The sequence below is a fragment of the Candoia aspera genome, chromosome 4, assembly GCF_035149785.1.
Source record: "Candoia aspera isolate rCanAsp1 chromosome 4, rCanAsp1.hap2, whole genome shotgun sequence".
In the NCBI taxonomy this organism is placed as follows: domain Eukaryota; kingdom Metazoa; phylum Chordata; class Lepidosauria; order Squamata; family Boidae; genus Candoia; species Candoia aspera.
The window spans coordinates 83,386,164-83,405,712 of record NC_086156.1 but is presented as its reverse complement, the minus strand read 5'-3'; the positions used below and the strand labels follow the sequence as shown (position 1 = coordinate 83,405,712).

Sequence of the window (19,549 nt, the reverse complement as noted above, 5' to 3'; positions counted from 1 at the left end):
ATGAAGGCAGTGTCATGAGGACTCAGTAGAAAAAAGAGGTTGTCAGAGCATGTCTGTGCCATGGTTAGGTGCAAGTGAAGAAAAGCCCTTGGTCTGGGCTCAGAAGGTAAGTCGGTTTGGGCCTGGTTAGTATCTGGATGGGAGATTAGCAACATTATGGGCTAGAGTGGGAAGTCAGAAAGCTTGAAGAAGGTAGTAGTAAACCACTTTCATATGCTTGCCAAGAAAACAGTAAAGCTGAGCTTCCAAGAGATTTACTAGATAGCAAAATAGAAGATAAGGGAACATGACTAGCATTGTAACCCAGGAAGGAGGCAGATTAAAATTAAACTCAACTGCTGCCAATCTAGGTTCACCTCTTGTGAATCCGTATGGGTGGGCACCAGAAAAAGTCATAAGGAAATTTAGGATTCATAACAAGAATAGCTCACGCTGGAGGGATGCAATCTCCAATGCCTGACGCAAACAGAGACCCTCCGCAGTCTCTGACTGATGTTTTGGGTTAAATGTAAGACAGCAAGACAAAGAGACGGCAATAAAAATGATTTATTTAAAAGCTCATAAATCAGTGCTGTGCCACTGAACAAGGAGAGCCCTCCATTAGCGGCTGATTCTCTCTGACCCCAACCCCCCATTCTCTCCTTCCTTATTCCTCTTATGTTTATATGATACCTGATGGATGTCAAGATCCAAGCGGCTTTTTCGCAAATCACTAGCTCTGAGTCTTAATGAAGACCCCGTGCTTTGGAGTATTAAACTGAAGGCAGGATCGGGGGGGGGGGAACCCCTGGAAGTGCCTAAGACACAGTACAGAGAGAGGGAGGCTTGGCCAAGGGTTAGCTTATATGCGCTGAGCTGGATATATGCAAGTATTATTTTCCCCCTTCTGGGATACAGTCTGGGGGCAAAAGATTTGCTTCAGATTTTTAGCAATTCTGGTAATTTGTCATCATCACTCACAAAAGTCAGATTGCAGAAGAGGACAAGGATGCCTCCCAGTGGCCATTCAAGAGCAGCATTATTTGCAAGGAAAGGAAATCAAGATGGGATGGAAGTCTGCCATGGATGAACAATTGGTTCATGACTGGAGGCCTTTCCCCACTTGCCCCTAACTGTGGTACAAACGTGCACTAGCCAAAAGATAAAAATAAATCTGCCACGTCCCCATGATGTTGCCCTCACCTTATCCCCAGCCCCAAAGTTAGTTGTTTTTAACTAAACTGGGGTTAAGGAAGGACTTCCCACCTTATTGCAACTCCACCAGATGGGCAGCCTTTGTCACCCACTACCTTTGAGGAAAGTCAGGTGTCTGAAGTGACTTGAAAGAGAGGCAGCAGAGGCAGGATAGGGATCAGCAATAGGGACTGCAGATTTCATGCTGGTATAGCTTTTTGCCAATTCAAAGAGGGTAGATAACTGTTCCAATCAGCAGCAGGGAAAAGCTCTATAAGACCTCTCTAGAAACAGTTGATAAGCAGGATGAACACTATCTTACCCATAATTATTACCTACCTTTCCCACAAACCCGGCACTTCCAAAATGACTAGGAAATGGTTGCTGCACTATCCGGAATTCCAGCGTGAAATGCTTGGACGTGGCTCCATCAGAGCAAGGCTTTGAGAGAGAAGTCCTGGAATCTGCTCAGCAGGAAGGGACCCAAGTGCAGCAGGGCTGCCTTTCACATTTTTTAAAATCAGCATCCTAGGTAATAGCCAAATCATAACTTCAAATAATAAAGGGGGAGTATTATTATTATGCTCAGTCCCCTTCTTTCCTCAGTGATTCCCCACTCTCATGCATCGTGCAGATTGAAAGTTAGTTAAAATAAAACATAAGTGACTCATTTTAAGGGATGAGGGGATCGGTGGAAGGCACACCTTGGTGAGTTGTGCTCCAACATTCATGTGATGTTTGACATCTTTAGCTGGATTTCCTGATGAAGTCTCTTTTGTCCTCTTTTTATATGTAGTTGGTTGCCATTTTGACTGGTCTAGTATTTTATCTTTCCCCATCTATTTTTTTTCTTATTAAAAACCCAACTTGTGATAATTAAATATATTAGTCTGTATCTCCCATTATTCCCACTCATCCACCTTTACTGGGGATGATAAAACTTCTATTCCAATGCATTTGGTTGCTGATGGCTTTAAATATGTATTAATTCTCCACAGAAAAAAATGTCAGCATAATATTCAAGTGAAGGGTGCTGGGTTGGGTTGCAATATTTTGTTCTGTGTGTGAATGCTTATAAGATTTGAGCACATCAGGCAGTAGAGATAGGAAAGCAAAGAAAATATCTCTTTCCCCAGTACCATTGCTCTTGTCAAAACTGCCATCCCACAACTGCTCTAAAGTTAAAACTAAAAATGACAGGAGATTCAAGGATACATTTTTGCCTGCAGTTTGATCTTGTGGATGAAACGCTGTATGTACAAGGTCAAAACCATGTGCCTCCACTTTCATGAAGGCAAAAAAATATGCTGGCTCTTTGCAGCTTGGACTATCTGTACATGTTACACAGTTAATGTTTTAGGAAAAGTTGTACATTTTAAATTCAGCTGGTTTAGCAAATTTCATGGTCAAGATAAATTTTGATGAGAAACACATTTTTAGGAGCTATATTGGCTTAAGTGTATTACTGTGATAGGGAACAGATATCATTTTACGTTCAAGTACATTGTCATCACACAGATCCACTTGCTTTTCAAAAGGCACACAGATTTATTTAAATATAATTAAACAATCCATCTGTTAATCAGAAGGCAAATGATCAGTCAAGGAGATAGCCCTTGGGGTTTTTTAAAAGCTATAATTAACTAGTCTTTTAAATCACTGCTAGCATAAATTACATGTTTATTTAAAGAGTCTGTGCTATCATCCACAATAAGATTTCCCAGGATAGCTGATAAATACTTTAAAATTGCAAATAAATCTTTAAAGTTAAAAAAAAAACAGGTAAACAATATCTCATGTAATATTGTAACATGAAATTTTAAAGTTCCATTGCAGCATAAAAGTTATGACTATATTAATAGCTTTTTAGAAAATGAAATATTAAATTAAAAGTCCTTTTAAAAAGTTCCATTGCCTAACACCAGAAAAAAATAAAGTCATTCCCTCTCAGCCCTCAGCAATGGAAAACCACTTCTGAAAAACTTTGCCAAGAAAACTGCAAGGACTTGTACAGGCAGTCTCCTGGACACAACTGAATGGATTAAAAAAAATTTGCATCATACTGTTTTCACACTAGGCTATTAGATCTGGGCTGCAAAAAGCTGGATGACTCTTAGACAGCAGCACAGATCTTTGCTGAGATCTAGTGGTTTTTTTGTATACCAGTTCTGGTAGCCCCAATAAAGCATTTTCCTGGGCTTGGAGCATACATAATCCAAAACTTAAGGGAAAGGCTGCCCAGTAAGATAAGGCTGCTTATCATGCTGGCTCTCTGCAGCTTGGCTTTGAATGTTGGTTGCCACGGAACAGAAAACTCAGTGGATGCTGCTGTGCTCACATTTTGCTCTGCACTTCTCAGAGGCACCAAGTTAGCTACTTTGGATTTTTGATTACATAGCTCTTAGATCAGCAAGGCTTTTCTTTTTATCACTTAAAAGCAAAATGGGGTCCAGCCGCTAACAGATGCAGCTGCGAGAAACCAAGCACAGCAGTGAAAAGAAAGCCTCTTGCCACCGATATTGGCTTCAGAATCAATCATTCTTGTTCGTGGTGAGACAGGTGGGTATATTATGCCTGCCAAAGCTGCTCAGTCAGCAGATCCCTTGGCTTCTCTCTTTCTCTGCTCTATTCCTAGAAATGTTGCTTGCTCAGCAGCACATTGAAGGAAAGAAGGCAATTTTCTGCCTTTTCTTCATTTTTAATGGAAGATATATAATGGCCAATTGCTTTGATTCTGCCTACTTAGTGCTTAATGGAGGTTAAAACTACAGTCAGCTAAGAAGAGAACCAAAAAGAAAAAAAGGGGGGTGGGGAGGTAGAGGTGAACAGATGAGGATAGAAATGTCATCAAAGGCATTTTGTATGTGAGATATTTCCTTTCAGGGTCTCAGGTGGGTCAGAGAACCATCCAGTGATATTCTGCTCATATTTACAAGCACTGCTGAATTCTTTACTGAACAGCACAGCAACCGAAACAAATACTTTTATTTGGGATCATGTTTATTCCATCCTGGTCATTACCCTGAGGATCTCATTCTTAAATGATTAGACGACCTTCCATGTAACTCACAACTGAAGCTGAAGCCCGCTGAACAATGCTGAGATTTGACTGGATAGACTCTTGGAATATTACAGTACTCCAACGGCAAGCAACAGACATCTCCCTTTACACCCATAGGATTCTCTGTCTCATCTTTTATTGGAGTTTTAAATATTTTAATTAGAACATATTAAATTGGAAGCCAGCATGCTGCACAGTGCTAAATTTTGCCATCATACCTATTTACAGGAATGCCTTTGGATCCCACATAGACTCTACAGGCGTTAAAAAATGGTGAATGGCTGAAGCCTAGCACTTTGGAAGAGTGACCACTTGATTAGTAAAATTACAAAGATGAATTAGGAGTAATAGAAAGGGTAATAAACACCTTAGCTATGATCCCTTTGGCAGATATTTTGTGAATAGGCAATCCTTCTGCAGGGTAGTCCTTTTGTTTACCTTATCCTTTTAATAATTGGTATCTTGATGCCAAACACAAACTAAGGTAGATCGAACAGGTGGGTATTTGCTAAGAAATGCTTGTCAATTTGATTGTAGGCAGGATAGTCTCTTCATTTCTATTAAATGGAAATTGAGGAAGTTGGAACAAATCATGCTCCCACTTTAAATTTCTAGAATCTGCTGTGAAAATACTTTCTACTCAGTTGGCTTAGTTCAGGGGGAGCAGCACAGCATGGAGAAGCTGAAGGATTGTTCCACGTCCCACCACCCTTGGGTGGAAAAAAAAATAGACCTTCACCCCAATTGACCTGGCTCCAATTTGCTTTCTTGAAAATACTGTATTGTCTTATTAAGTAGATTCGTATCATTTTCCAAGGAATTCCCTGGGCTATGGATCTCCTTCACTGTTTTCATCTAGAAACAGCTGAAATAAACTAGACTCACATTACAGGCAATCAGATCTTTTTTTTTTAAGGCTAACCTATGCCCCATTGCAGAACAAAATTTCTCAGTAGATTCTGAATGACAAATTTGCAAAGCAATGGAGGAAAGTTAACTAGTGACAATTTGTGTTTGGTTAGGAGTCATATCCCTTTGTAAGTAATTAAACTAGGATTGTGCAAGAGCTAGCTGTTGCCCTTGGGCTTAGATGGACTGGGGGTCATATTCCAAAATGTAGTGACTATGGTCAGTTCAAAAACTAAGCCCCATTTCATTTGCATTTAAATGTATTTACATTCAATTAAATATAGTTATTTATTATCTGGTAATTATGGTCATATTGTCACATTAAAAAAAGTTTCTTGTAGTTTTGGGCTGTATCTGATGCTGCACCCAACCCTGGGCCTGATTGTGACCTCTTAATCATTAAACCTTCTGGAATTTGCTACTGAAGCCAACACATGACTATTGTTTAAAACTCAAGCAACAGCAATAGCTGTAGATAAAAATATCTATGACCATCTCATGTAGCAATTAACTGTTTTTCCCCAAGATGGAACAGAGACTCAGCTTCATAAATGTATGAATGAGCAGGGCGGTACATGAAAAGAAAGTTCACAAATGGGTAGATATTTCCAACTTTGGTCCCAATCAGCACTGCCATGTAACTTCTGGAGAGTTACCTATGTCAGAGTGAAATCCTCTCTTACCTTTGTATTTTAAGTATTATGCTTAAAATGTGTAAAATTTAAAGTATTTTTCTCCTGCAGAAAAACTAATGGGTGGAAAAAAACCACTATTGTGTATTATCACCCGAGATACTGGGTATCCATCCATTGGAATGTGATCACTGTCCACTGAAAAGTGCTGCTGTCTTGGATAAATATTTAAGCGTCATGGATGTATTGGAAAACAGTACAAGATCTGATAAACTGTTCTGATAAACTGAGTCCAGATTTATCAAAATGGGTAGTCAACCATTACTAAAAGAATTCATATGGATAGGGGAAAACCACACACACACACTTTTGTACACATATATACATGAATTATTGTGATAAAAAGCAGAGGCATCTTTTTGGTCTTATATGTAAATATTTGTTTGAAAAAGATTGCTTCCTTCAGTTCAGTCAACAGTTGAAAAAGTTGAACGCAGTAGCCATTCTTTTAAAATTGAAGCTATTTTCATTTGAATTATAGTTCATGAAGGAGCCTGGAATGAGTGACCAATCATTTTCTGGATTCACATGACATGCTGAAGCATAAACTAATCACATCAGTTAGGTTCACACAGCCAAATGGGTTTGTAGCTTAGGGTGTCATATGAGTATAACCTATGTCACTTAATTTGCAGAACACTTCAAAATGAGTAATTTATCACACACATGAAAGTACCTTTACATATCCAAAACAAGATAACCTTCCCCGAAGCTTTTGGATGAAATAGCACATTTTTCGGGTATATTCTCCCTGTGCCAACAATAACATTGGAACAGCAATGTTGCTCTTACTAATTTGCATATAGTGCCCACACTTGTGTAAGGTGATACAGCCTTTTTTTTTTAATCGATTCAATTGTGTCCGATTCTCAGAGACTGCCTGGACATGTCCTTGCAGTTTTCTTGGCAAGGTTTTTCAGAAGTGGTTTTTTTGCCATTGCCTGCTTCCTAAGGCTGAGAGTGACTGGCCCAAGGTCACCCAGCTGGCTTTGTGCCTAAGGCAGGACTAGAATTTACAGTCTCCCCAGTTCTAGCTTGATTCCTTAACCACTACACCAAACTGGCTCTGTGATAATAGCCATAGACAGTTTTAAAGAGATGTAAGTAAATCTAAGAGTGACAACTGAAGCTAAGAGTAATGGGTTGCTGCTGAGCATCTTCATCTCCAGATAAAAAGCATGACTTATATCTATCTGTATTTACTACACTAAACTGCAAACCTCTCTGTGCTCGCTATCTATGATTAGTCTCTCATTCACACCCCATACATTTCATAAACCGTGGTTAAGTAAACCATGAGTTATGTCACACGAACACAGCTTCTAAACTTGTTAGGCCATTAAAAACTTATTTTTAAAATCCCGCCCTATATTCCTAAATACGTGCAGGACTTCCAGCAGCAAGAGAGAGGGGGAGAAAAAGTATTCTGTATACATCATTCTTCTCTCTATTAGTACAAACTCCAAAAATGGCATATTTTAGCTTTAAGCACTAAGTTCTTCAGCTCCAGATGGAAGAGAAAAACGTGAATAACTTCACACACGCCCACATTCCCTCTTCCCTCGTGGTTACCGCCCGCTCGGCTTAACCCGCGAACAATTCCCACGTAGCCCTGCGGCGCCGCGACAGTAGGAAAAGGCGGGTCTTTGTATCGCGATGCCGTTCGGGATTTGAAGTTTCATCTTGCCTGTGCATGACCCACGGTGCTGAGGCTATCGTTTTATCTTTATCTTTGAAAGAACTACGAATCCCGTCAGGCATTGCGACAGCTAAGCAAGAGCCGATACTCGGGTGCGCCGATTGTGCGTAAGTACAGAGGGACCAGGTGGCTCGGTGGAGTTTTCATGTGGAGGTCAACTCTGCCCTGGGAGGTGAGTTAAGTCAAAGAATCGGGGGGTTGTCTTGTTTTCCCCTCCAGCTGCACTGGGTGCACCGTTGGTATGAAACAACTGTGGAGAATTAGCAAAATGTGGGGTGATAAATGAAAATATATGGTGCCTGAAAAGAAATCCTGGGATTCGGATTTTGCTGAATGGATGGGGTGGAGAATTCGCACAAATGAACATTTTGTAGCGGCGGGCGGGAAAACGTGGCCACAAAAAGTAGAAATGGCTGAGGTGTGTAAGGGGTAAAGATTTGGGGGATGGTCGAATTCTGGAAATAAAAGGAATTGGACATGCTCGTGTAGTCTTCTAGAACCTGAGTGAAACAAGACGCTTGGGATCTCTTATCTATTCCAGTACAGATAGGGAATAGAGAGGGGGTTTGCAAAGATCGGGGTGGGAAAGGCAGTGGTTCCCGACAGGGGAAGAGATGTTGTGATGGATTGGAGAGATCGGATAGAATGGAAGTTGCTCTGGAAATTTATATTAAAACAAATTCAGGAGCTTTGGAAAGTTCTGGAGGGGGGTCGCCTTAAAAGGCTTCTGCTTAATAGCTGTATTCAGTGAAAAACAGCTTGCCGCTGTTACTGAGATAACCCACAGTCAGAACGGCCAGGGAGTGTAGGATGTGTACTGTCTTTGGGAAATAGGAGTTCATAGGTTTCCTCAGGGTAAAGCACCTGAAAGCCACATCTGTTAGAGATAAAGGGATTATTGAGGCATGCTTGTTCATTTGCCAGTTTACTCTTCTTGATGTGTTTTCTACTCAAGATGGGGAAAAAAATGACAAGACTAATATGAGCAGATATGTAGCAAAATCATGCTTTTCCTTCCTGGTTCCAATACTGGTTGACATGTGTGCATATTCATTTTTGTTCTTTCTTTCCACAGCCAAAATGTTAAAGGCAACACTAAACTTTGCAAATGAAGAGCCCTTATAAAGAGGGATGTGTTTATGAAAATTAGCATAGCTTACAGTATTTATAAAACTGTAATAGCCTTTTCTGCAAAACTGTACCCATAATAATCTATAAACATAAAAAAGTAACAATAAGGCAACCCTAATTATTATCTTCACTAAGGACAAATCAAAATAATTATATGAGCACTTGTAGTTGCTAGAGGGCAGTTTGTTTATTTATTACATTTGTATAGCCATCCATCACATATTATGACTCTGCATGACATAGTCAAAAAACAAAAAACCCAAATATTCAAAATAATTTTAAAAACCATTAAAATACAGTTAAAACAGTTAAACAATTTACTAAATTTTACTGAAATAGTCTAGTGTTCACCTGCAGCATGAACTTCAGTCAGACTGCATCCTAATACTTTTCCATAATTTGTATTCAGTAAGAAAATTTTATCCTAGGACCTACTGATTTTCAGGTAGGGACAGGAAACTGCTCTTTATGCAAAAGTATCCTGTGAGAAGCCTTTTCGTTGCCTCCAATATGTGATATTACTTAATTTTGTCCTCACTGCCTATATAGGTGTGATTGTCTCAAAAACATAGAAGCAGGACTTAAACTGACACCAATGGCTTCCAAAATCTTTGAGACTGTGGGCAAACTTGGCCTGGGGCTGGCGATTGTTGGTGGAGTTGTCAACTCTGCTCTGTACAATGGTAAGGAAGACTTTCTTTCTCTAGCGTTTTCTTTCCTGTGAGATAACCAAGTAAATATTAAGACAGGAATTGATGGAATCTAGTAATTTCAGCTTGTATAGCAATCATTTTGTTTAAAAATCTCAGGTCCACATTCTTAGAAGGCTGTCCATTGAAGAATTTAAAAACAAAACTGCAGAAAAACAGCAACACGTTTCACAGTTTTTTCTCTTCTGCTGTAGTGGCAGCAAGGATGATAGTTTGGGCAGTATTAAGCCTAAAAGTGATGCCCTCTCAGCCTCCTTTCCTACTTTTCTCCTGTGACGGTTATTCTTCTTTAGGAAGTTGTTTGAATTTTTCCCCCTTTTTCAGTGGATGCGGGCCACCGGGCTGTCATATTTGACCGATTCCAAGGTGTTCAAGACATAGTGGTGGGAGAAGGAACCCATTTTCTCATTCCCTGGGTTCAAAAGCCAATAATCTTTGACTGCCGTTCCCGCCCTCGCAATGTTCCTGTAATCACTGGGAGCAAAGGTAAGCAGTGAGATAGATCCTATCTTTATCAATGAAGGTAATTTGAAATGTAAAGCTAGAGCAGGTAACAGCACCTAGCAGATCTTCATTGATCCCCCCAAACTAAGGAGAGTTGCAGTTGTTTAGTACCTGGGTGAGAAACCACCAGGAAATCCCAAAATGATAAGATAGACCTGAAAATAAGAAAAAATCCCTGAAGAATTCAGTGGCAAGCCACTTCTGTATTCCTGCCAAGAATACTACATTGACTCAAGAGCATCTTTACCTTTAATGAAAAACGTATCACAAAAGCAAATCATCCTATTATATTTCTATTATGGAAACAACAGTTAAAAATACATCAGCTTTTTATACTTCTCTTCCCTCTCCACACACACTCCTACATTTTGGGGGTGCGGGGGGGTGGTTGCAAATCATCTTATCTAGGTTTGGGATGCTTTCTCTTTCCCTCCCTGGATCATGCATCCTGCTGTGGAGTAGGGAAGTAAAAATTGGTGACGTTAACAGGATAGGATTAGATTGTGAAAAAAAAACTATTGTGAGGGTCATCCTTATCCTTACTAAAGTTGGCCTAGACCTGTTTATGAGAGAAAATTGGGATGGATCACTTGGCAGCAGATAATCCTTTATTTTGCCCTCCAGGCAATTGTGCATGCCAGGCTTATATAACATAGTATCTTCTCGAAGGCTGTGCTAATGGATTCTGGGAGTTGTAGTCCCAATAAGTAAAGGTAAAGGTTTCCCTTGACATAAAGTCCAGTCGTGTCCAACTCTAGGGGGCGGTGCTCATCTCCGTTTCTAAGCCGAAGAGCCGGCGTTGTCATAGACACTTCCGGGTCATGTGGCCAGCGTGACGACTCGGAACACCGTTACCTTCCCGCCGAAGCGGTACCTATTGATCTACTCACATTTGCATGTTTTCGAACTGCTAGGTGAGCAGGAGCTGGGACAAGCAACGGGAGCTCACCCCGTCACGCGGTTTCGAACCGCCGACCTTCCGATCAGCAGCTCAGCGGTTTAACCCGCAGCGCCACCGCGTCCCAATAGACTCCTCAAAAACTAGTTTTGAGAAGCTTGGTACAGGTTAACAGCTTCCTTCTTGATTTATCAAGATGTAACTGCTATAATCTGCTTCCTATCTGCTATGTAGATCTACAGAATGTGAATATCACACTCCGAATCTTGTTCAGGCCAGTGATGACACAACTCCCCCGGATTTTCACCACTATTGGCGAAGATTATGATGAACGAGTGTTGCCTTCCATCACAACTGAGATCCTCAAATCTGTGGTGGTATGAACTAGTGGGATAAGACTTTGTCTCCTGTCATGAAGCCTAGGCATTCGTTATCACAAGTCTAGTTGCTTCATTTAGTGGGATGCTGCAAAGGGGGGAGGCTATTTCATTTTATTCTGTGGAGCCAGTCATTCCTTCTGTCTGTCAAAAGCCTTTCTGATTCTGGTTCCCTCCTTTTCTTCTTCCTATGTTTGTGGACACATTCTTGTGCAGCATGTGGAAGTTCCCAGTGAACCTGTCTCCTTTCAGTTTCCGTTGTTGGCATTACATTTTTATTTCTTGGAAGGAGAAAAGGGGAAAGATGCCAGTACATAGACAAAGGAGGAAGGCATCTTAGAAGGGATATTTAAGAGATATTGATCCAGTGCTTTCCAGGATCTTCATCAGAGGGAATAGTTTGCAGGGACCAAAGAATAAGTAAAAGGTATACTAGGCATCATATTTTCTTTTTTGGAAAAAAAAACTTGGAGAGGTAGAGGCATGAACTAGAAGGTGTGTATATGTTGTGGTGATGAGACTGTGCCACTTAGTGTCTGTGCAGTAAGATCTATATTGCGTTCACTCCTTCTGCGCTATATTTCCTGGTAATGACAGAAACAGTGTCATGTATGAAGGCTTTTTCCCAAATAATTACCTCTGAACTGAAGGATCATACATTAGCTGATAAGGACAGAAAACACTATTCAAACAAAGGAATGAAGCAAATGACTGCGGATCTTGCCACTGATTATAAATTGCTTGGGAGAGGCAGCTTTCCTAGCAAATTTAACCAGTTTTTAAAGTAGACTTTCTATTTTCTTTCCTTTCTTGTTTAGTAACCTCTTCCTTTTGGTTCATTTCATCCAACCTTTTCTCCCATTTCCCATCCTTTCCTGTTATCCCATTGATATCCTCTTTTTCTTTTGTTCACTCTGCTGGAACAAGTTACTGGATTATAAGAGTATGTTTCAGCATGTAAGAAGGATTTATATGTGTGAAAGAGTGAAGTTGAATATGAAGTTCAAGATCAATTTTATAAAGATATGAGGAATTAATTTCAATCAGTTTTAATTCAATTCTTTTTTTCTTTTTCTTTTTCTTTTTTTTACTGTCCTGTCCTTTTTTTGGAGAATGGCTTCTGACAGATATACATATATACATAAACACATGTGTGACATGTCTCCAACTTTATTAGAAAAAGCAATAATGAGATTTGTAGCCCAAGACATATTGGGGATACCAGATTGGAGTTCAGTTCCAATGAACAGAAGAACCCAATTGGTTCAGACCGAAATCCAATCCAGGCTGACCTGCTGTTTCCCATAGGAGCAATTGGACGCCTCTGAGAAGACCATCACTGGAATGTCAAGATAATATTTGCTATTAAATATTGTGGCTAATAGCTATTGATGGGTCGAAATTCTACCTATCAGGGTTAAACTTTAAGTTAATAAATCCATAGTTCTAATTTTAGCCTTTCCGTCTATTTCTAAGTGCTGTTTTGCATATATCATTGTTTCAGGCTCGCTTTGATGCTGGGGAGTTAATAACACAAAGAGAGCTGGTTTCCAGACAAGTGAGTGAAGACCTTACAGAAAGAGCAGCCACATTTGGACTCATTCTAGATGATGTTTCCTTGGTAAGAAGCGTTCTGCATCTAGAAGCTGTTTGATTTTATATATTATTTCCATTTATAGTTTACCCTTAATTAAAATATTCCAGAATAGAGGATGTAGATCCTAATTCATCTATGCTGGGATACCTATGTACCTCTAGGTATTTCTAGAATCCAACTCCCGTCATTCCTGAACAGTGGACTGGCAGCTAAGGTCCATCAGTACCTGGTCATCTCTGTCAATGAGAGGAAAAAGCCTCTTCCAGGATTCTAAAGTCTGCAGCCAAAGTCTCTATTATTGGATTGTGTAATAACTTTCCATATCAAAAGAACGATCCATATCTGAGTTTAGAACTGAATAGGGTTTTTTTCTGTTTTCCCCAGCCACATTAAAAAGGTAATGTTTTGCTTTTTTTAATCTACAAAACATGCATGCTTTAGTGAGGAATAGTGAATATCCAGTCTGCCTCCCAGGTCCTGAAGGAAAGTTTCTCTTTTTTTTTTATTAGAATTTTTCAATACAATAAAAGTATACAAAATTAAAAGAAGAAAAAGGAAAGAAAACAAAGAATGATTTCCACCTTTCTATCAAGTAATTGCCATCTTATTCTTTTTCCTTCCTCTTTGACCTTTTTTAAACCCCAATCAATAAATCATCAATTCGGTCTTCTTCTTTCAACAAAAAGTCCATATAAGGCTTCCAGTCTTTTAAAAAAGTTTTTATCATCTTTTCCCCAACCAAACTTGTTAGTTTTGCCATTTCCACAAGCTCTGTCAATTTTATAATCCAATCTTCTATTATGGGTATTTCATTATTCTTCCATTTTTGTGTGTACAATAATTTTGCCACGATTACCATAAAGGGAAGTTTCTCCCACCTTGTTCCATTCATGTCCTCTCACAGGGAGGAAGCTGCAAGAAGTGTTAGTAATACTTTGAAATAAGGCTGCCTGTGCTTTGCCCACCCTCTACTTTTCTCAAAATGGTAAGATGCGGGTTGGATAAAACTAGGTCTGTCCTAAATTTCCCATGTTCTTCGAGGGAAACCAGTTCAAAGCATTTGTGGTGCGTTCAGGTAGCATTTTTTTCAAGAGTAGATATTTGTGGAAGAAAAACAGGGATTTTGTTATGGGAATGGGACTTTGCCATGACTTTGCTTCCTCTGTGGGAGAGTTTATAGTTGGATCCAGCTTTTGGGTCAGATCTTTTCCCCTACTCATGCCTTAAGGTTAAAGAAGATCTCTAATGTAGATAAATAACTGCATAATCAGCATCAGACTGATTTTCAGGGATAAGTACAACTAGTAGGTACAACTAGGAAGTTCAGGAGCTCCCCCTGCTGGATTTTGTGAGAACATCTACCTGACCAATTAATGTCAGATAAATTTTAATAAAAGAGCTGGTGGTATTTACCATAAGTTAGAACTCATTCTACCCAAACTGTTACAATAAATTAATTGATTATATCACCAACCATAATTAAACTGATTGACATTCAAACTAAAAAGCTGAACAAAATATCTTTGTAAAACATCTGGTGATCTCTTACAGGTCAATAGCAGTTAATAAGCACGACCAATTTCTAGTTACCAAAATTTTTTTAAAAATCTACATTGGAAGTTATATAAATCAGAGTTACCCTAAGGCGGGACTAGAATTCACAGTCTCCCAGTTTCTAGCCTGATGCCTTAACCTCTACACCAAACTGGCTCTACTGCTTATATAGGTTTGACCTATCCATCTCCTAGATTAAAAATCCTCCTGTGGGAGAATGAGAGCTTCCTGCAGAAAATGACTTAACTCACCAAATTAACTAAAAATCACCTCCTTTTGAAAAGACATCTAAGGCCTTTAACATTCCAGGAAACCACTAGAGATGACATGAATGTAAAAACTGTTGAAAGATATAAAAAGATGTTTTAAAAACCGGTATAAAAAGAAAAAGAGCTATACTTACAAGGCATGCTAAAATAATAGCATAGAAGCACCTTTCCTTCCTCCCTCACCAACTTGGAGGTCCCTCTCCAATTAAAAAAATATTAAAATAGTAAATATGACCAAAGCAATTGTTACTTCTGAGCCCATCTGAACAAATCTCTCTGCAGCGTTTGAATCAGAGAATTTCTTCTTTCCACACTCCAGGCACAAAGAAAAAAAAATAGCTGGAAAAAGACAAAGAGCTTTTCATTATTTTTTGCCTTGCTACTAAACTTGCTCCATCAAATAACTTGTATTGCTGAAATACCTGAGGGGACAGAATCAGGAAAATCATTATCTTCTAGTCTTTCCCTTCCCAAGGTCTAACTTTTCTAAGCAATAGTAAGATATTATCAGAGATTAGTTCTGAGAAACTCAACCACAACAAGGCTGAGCTTCTGTAGGAATGAAAATGAAAGCTTAGACACTATGTTTCTTCTGTCTCCAGCTTACATTCAGGTTGTGGTGAGGAAATCTCACACAAGAATCTTTTCATATACAGCACCAAAGACATATAGCTCAGCCTTATAGAAAATGTTTGGACAATTTATTTTTATATAACAGACTGTGCACACATGACACTGTTATCTTGAACATCCTTATTCTCTTTAAATAGCTCAAAAGCTTTAGCCCATTGCTCATCAGCACATTCAAATTGACTTACTCTTGACTTACTCTTTCCTCGTGAGAGAATGTCTAAGCTCTACCATTTTTTTAAAAAAAGTCAACCCATGTTTTTAGAACCTTACTTTTCCAATCACAGACAAGAGTTTTTAAAGTGACAAGAAATTCAAGATTAGACATCATCTGGAATCTCCAGAATGGCAGAAGGATCTGGAGTTAATAGAATCTTTGAGGTTCCTCAGAGATGGGAGCAACTCCAATGGCTTTGCTCTGTGTCACTTTCTGAAGAGGACTGAGGAGTGGGAGGAAAATACTTTCTGTGAGCATGTGCTGTAAGACCCATGTCTCATTCACAAACAGCAATCACTTAAGAAGAGAAAGCTAATCATGTTATCTTCATATCAAATTATGGAGAACTTCTAAAACTAACAAAGGAACAAAAATTGTAGATCGAGAAGCTGCCATTAGAAACTGGACATCTCTCCAGTTTGGTTGCCACCAAAGACTAGAACTTCTGGTTTGATTTTCAGTTTTTTGACTTGTGCAAATGGAATGAGGGGACTACACATATGAAATCCAAGGAAGATTCATGTCACAGCTTGTTAAGATTTATTTCATGGAAATGGCTCAGAATGCTTTCTTATCTAAATAACATCCTTAGTATCTTAAAAAAATAGTATTGCACTACTTACAGTGGAATTCCTTGAAATATGTTAAGTCTCATTTAAATAAATGCATGAGAAAAATTGCCCTCAGCTGAATGAGTCCTTGATAATGTCAAAAGAATCCCCCAAGCAAAAACACTGGCTCAATTAAATTAATGTGTGAAATGTGCTTGAAATTTTACCAGATGCTGCTGTTCTCTTAACTATTCTTGGATCCTGCACAACCTTTCTTTTCCTTGCACACAAAACCCTTGTATAGCCTTGCCCCTTATCTCTCTCTCTACATTCAAAGACAGTGCTACCTATTAATTTTGCTCAGATTCCTCACTTGCTCTTCCTTGTCTTCCATAACTCTGCTGTGAGATTTACTCCCTTGTATCCTTCCCAAAATCTTTTCTCAATATTCAACAACAACTTTCCTATATGTATCAGAAACAATCACATTCTGTGCCTCTTCCCCTTCTCTCTTCTGTTGCAGGAATTGACCACCCACAGGCTAGTTGACCCCACCATAAAACCCTAAGATTGTGCTACCAGAATTTGGCAGCACAATGCCTAATCTTCTATGATATATTTTTCCTGACCTTTTTTTTTTAAACCAAAACAAGAATGTGAATGGGATCAGAGGGCCGCTAGAAGCCAACCCGTTCCCCACTTCCACCCTTAAATCCTCCAAATAGCAAAAATATAGCATGAAAAAAAAAGCCAGCTCTGTACTTCCTAAGGCTCCTAGCTGGTTGGGAGAGTGAATTACTACCCCTGACCCAAAGGAAGTTGTCTACCCTTCTTGTGTTGTTTCTCTTGGGGATACATGTATGTTTTGTTTTGTTTTTTGTGGCTTCCCCAACTTGGTACCCTTTAAACATCCATTCACCATCTTGTCTGGATGGTTATGGAAATTGAAATCTTAGCCCCATGGGGAGCACGGCTTAAGAGCTTGAGGCTGGAATTCAGTCTCGCAACCTTTCAATGGGGTACAGAAAACTATCTGGTGATGTGGTTTGTGGGGGATGTGGGGTGGGAGTGGAAATAGGAGGAGGAGGCCTCTGGAAGGCAAACTGTTCTCATTTCTTTCTATAGCAGTGACTGGCTAGGGAATTCTGGGAGTTGAAGTCTTCACATCTTAAAGTTGTTGAGAAACACTGCTCTATAATGTATGTACGATGGAGGACACAGTTATCTGTGGAACTGATATTGGTAGTTTATATTGTTCTAGCTCACTGGCATTATTTTTTCCCTTTCCCTCTCAGACACATCTGACATTTGGTAAAGAGTTCACAGAGGCAGTAGAAATGAAGCAAGTTGCCCAGCAAGAAGCTGAAAGGGCCAGGTTCATAGTGGAAAAGGTGAGAATGTGAATAGGCAGCCTTAGCTCGTGGCTTGCTGAAAGGATTTTTGTCTCCTTTTTAATGCTCCAGTTGCTCAGAATTTGTCATTTCTAGCACCTAGTGTACAACATCTTTATAGTCATAAATAGGGATGTGCAAAACTCACTAATCCAGGAATAGAACATTCCAGAAACTCCAGAACATTCTGTTTCCCCTCCAAACAGTGCTGAACCTCCTCTGGACCACGTCATCCTTGAGACAGTTTGGTGGATTTCAAAAATAAATCCGCTGAACTGGAAGTGGTTTGAGATGTCCTGGACATGGCATTTCAGATTAAATCAGATACACTTCCTGGCCTTTTGGAAGTATCCATCGTTTTTCCTTCCCTGATATTAGAGTTCCATATTTAGTAGAGGGAATAAAAGAGAATCTAGGGCATGGCATAGGCATAAGCCAAAATATCACAGTCTCCACCTTGCTTCCAGTACAGTGGGAAATTTCAAACTATTTAATTGGTCTTAGATCATTCTTTCCAGCTGCTTGCCCTGGGAGAGACTTTTTTAATGATGCCATCAGGAAGGGGAGCAGGCATTGCTCTTTCTTGACATCTGCTCGCTCTCGTGCACTGGGAATATTAGCGATACCAACATTAGAGCATTCTAACATAGCAAGCAGAATTGTTATGCTTGCTTTAATTATTTGATATTGTTGTTTCCAAGCATATTGATTCTCTCCATCCTATTTTTGTTTTCTTAATTGCCTTATTTTGGCTACCGTCTTATAACTACCACACTCCTTTATTAGCTAGGCAGTAGGTGATGCTTACCTTTTTCTCCTGAAGTCATTTTTTGCTTCCTGTTACATTTCCACAGGCAGAGCAGCAGAAGAAAGCAGCTATCATTTCAGCTGAGGGGGATTCAAAAGCAGCTGAGTTAATTGCCAATTCACTGGCTTCAGCAGGTGATGGCCTTATAGAATTGCGAAAGCTTGAAGCAGCTGAAGATATCGCTTATCAGCTCTCACGGTCCCGCAACATCACCTATCTGCCATCGGGACAGTCAGTGTTGCTTCAACTACCCCAATGAGTGTCCTCCAAACTCACCCACTACGTCCCCACCCTTTTTTCTACTCTATCCTTGGGGGGGAAAAAACCAGATTAGCCAAAAGTAATCACTGAGCTTTCTCCATTTTGGGTTGAAAATACAAGAAATTAAGATGGATTGAAAATCCTTTCCACTAATAAAGGCAATCATTCTTCCTATTCCCCTTCTAGAGTATTCTTTTTAGCTGATCAATACTTAGCTGTAAACCATTGCTCAATTGGCAAGATAGTGCTGAGTAATCTAACTTGGAGAAAGCAAGGTCTTCCCGTATGAGTTGATTTTAGGCAGTCTTTGCCCATAAACCAGTTTAGGATATATTCCATTTATAGCCTGATGTTAGTATTAAGAACTCTGCAATTGGGAGTCATGATTACTTTAAAGAGGTTCACTTAGCACTGAAGCTGCCAACAGTGGGAGTATTATTTTCCTTTTTGTAAATGATCAAATGTTTTTTAATGGTTGTTAGTGTTTAATAAAGTAAGATAGCAACAACTAACATCAATGCCGTATTTCAATAGAACAGAATTATTAAAAAGAAATCAAATACTCTGTTTTCTACAAACCTCATAAAATATGTATTTGTCAGTATTGTACATTCTAAAGCACAGTTGGATCAAAATTGCAATAATTGGATCCATTTCAGGATAACAGCAGTAACTATGCTGACCAAGTATAAATAATAATAGAGAAACAAAAAGTAATTAGATGCAAGATGCTACACTGTAGAGATGAAATTCTAGTTGTAAATACAGAAAATATATCTAGAACACCTGAGAAAACAGGAAAGCTTTAGCTTGCTGTTGAAAAGATGAGCTTCCCTAAGGGAAGCAACCACCAAAAAAGTCCTTTTCTTATGCCATGATTTTTTTTTATTTTTATAAGAATTTTATTAAGTTTAGAACAAAGATAAAAACTACAAAACAAAAAAACTACAAAAAAAATAACTAAAAAAGTGAGAAAACACAAAATGAAAAAAGATTACATAAAAAAGATGACATCTGACTTTTAACAGCAAGAATATACAGCAATTTCCATAATCAACCCCTTACTCTATCAAACCAAACTCACATTATTTCTATAAATCATTCCATTAGCACATTG

The 19,549-nt window shown here is 39.1% G+C and overlaps 1 protein-coding gene across 1 annotated transcript; it reads left to right on the top strand.

Moving 5' to 3' along the window:
- The first annotated feature begins 7,560 nt into the window (after positions 1 to 7,560).
- Positions 7,561 to 18,647, top strand: PHB1 (prohibitin 1). The gene is made up of 7 exons (XM_063300834.1): positions 7,561 to 7,706; positions 9,215 to 9,348; positions 9,700 to 9,861; positions 11,012 to 11,154; positions 12,659 to 12,775; positions 17,268 to 17,363; positions 18,218 to 18,647. Exons 2-7 carry the CDS (start codon positions 9,261 to 9,263, stop codon positions 18,428 to 18,430), a joined length of 819 nt encoding a protein of 272 aa, XP_063156904.1. The 5' UTR covers positions 7,561 to 7,706; positions 9,215 to 9,260; the 3' UTR covers positions 18,431 to 18,647.
- The last annotated feature ends 902 nt before the right edge of the window (positions 18,648 to 19,549 follow it).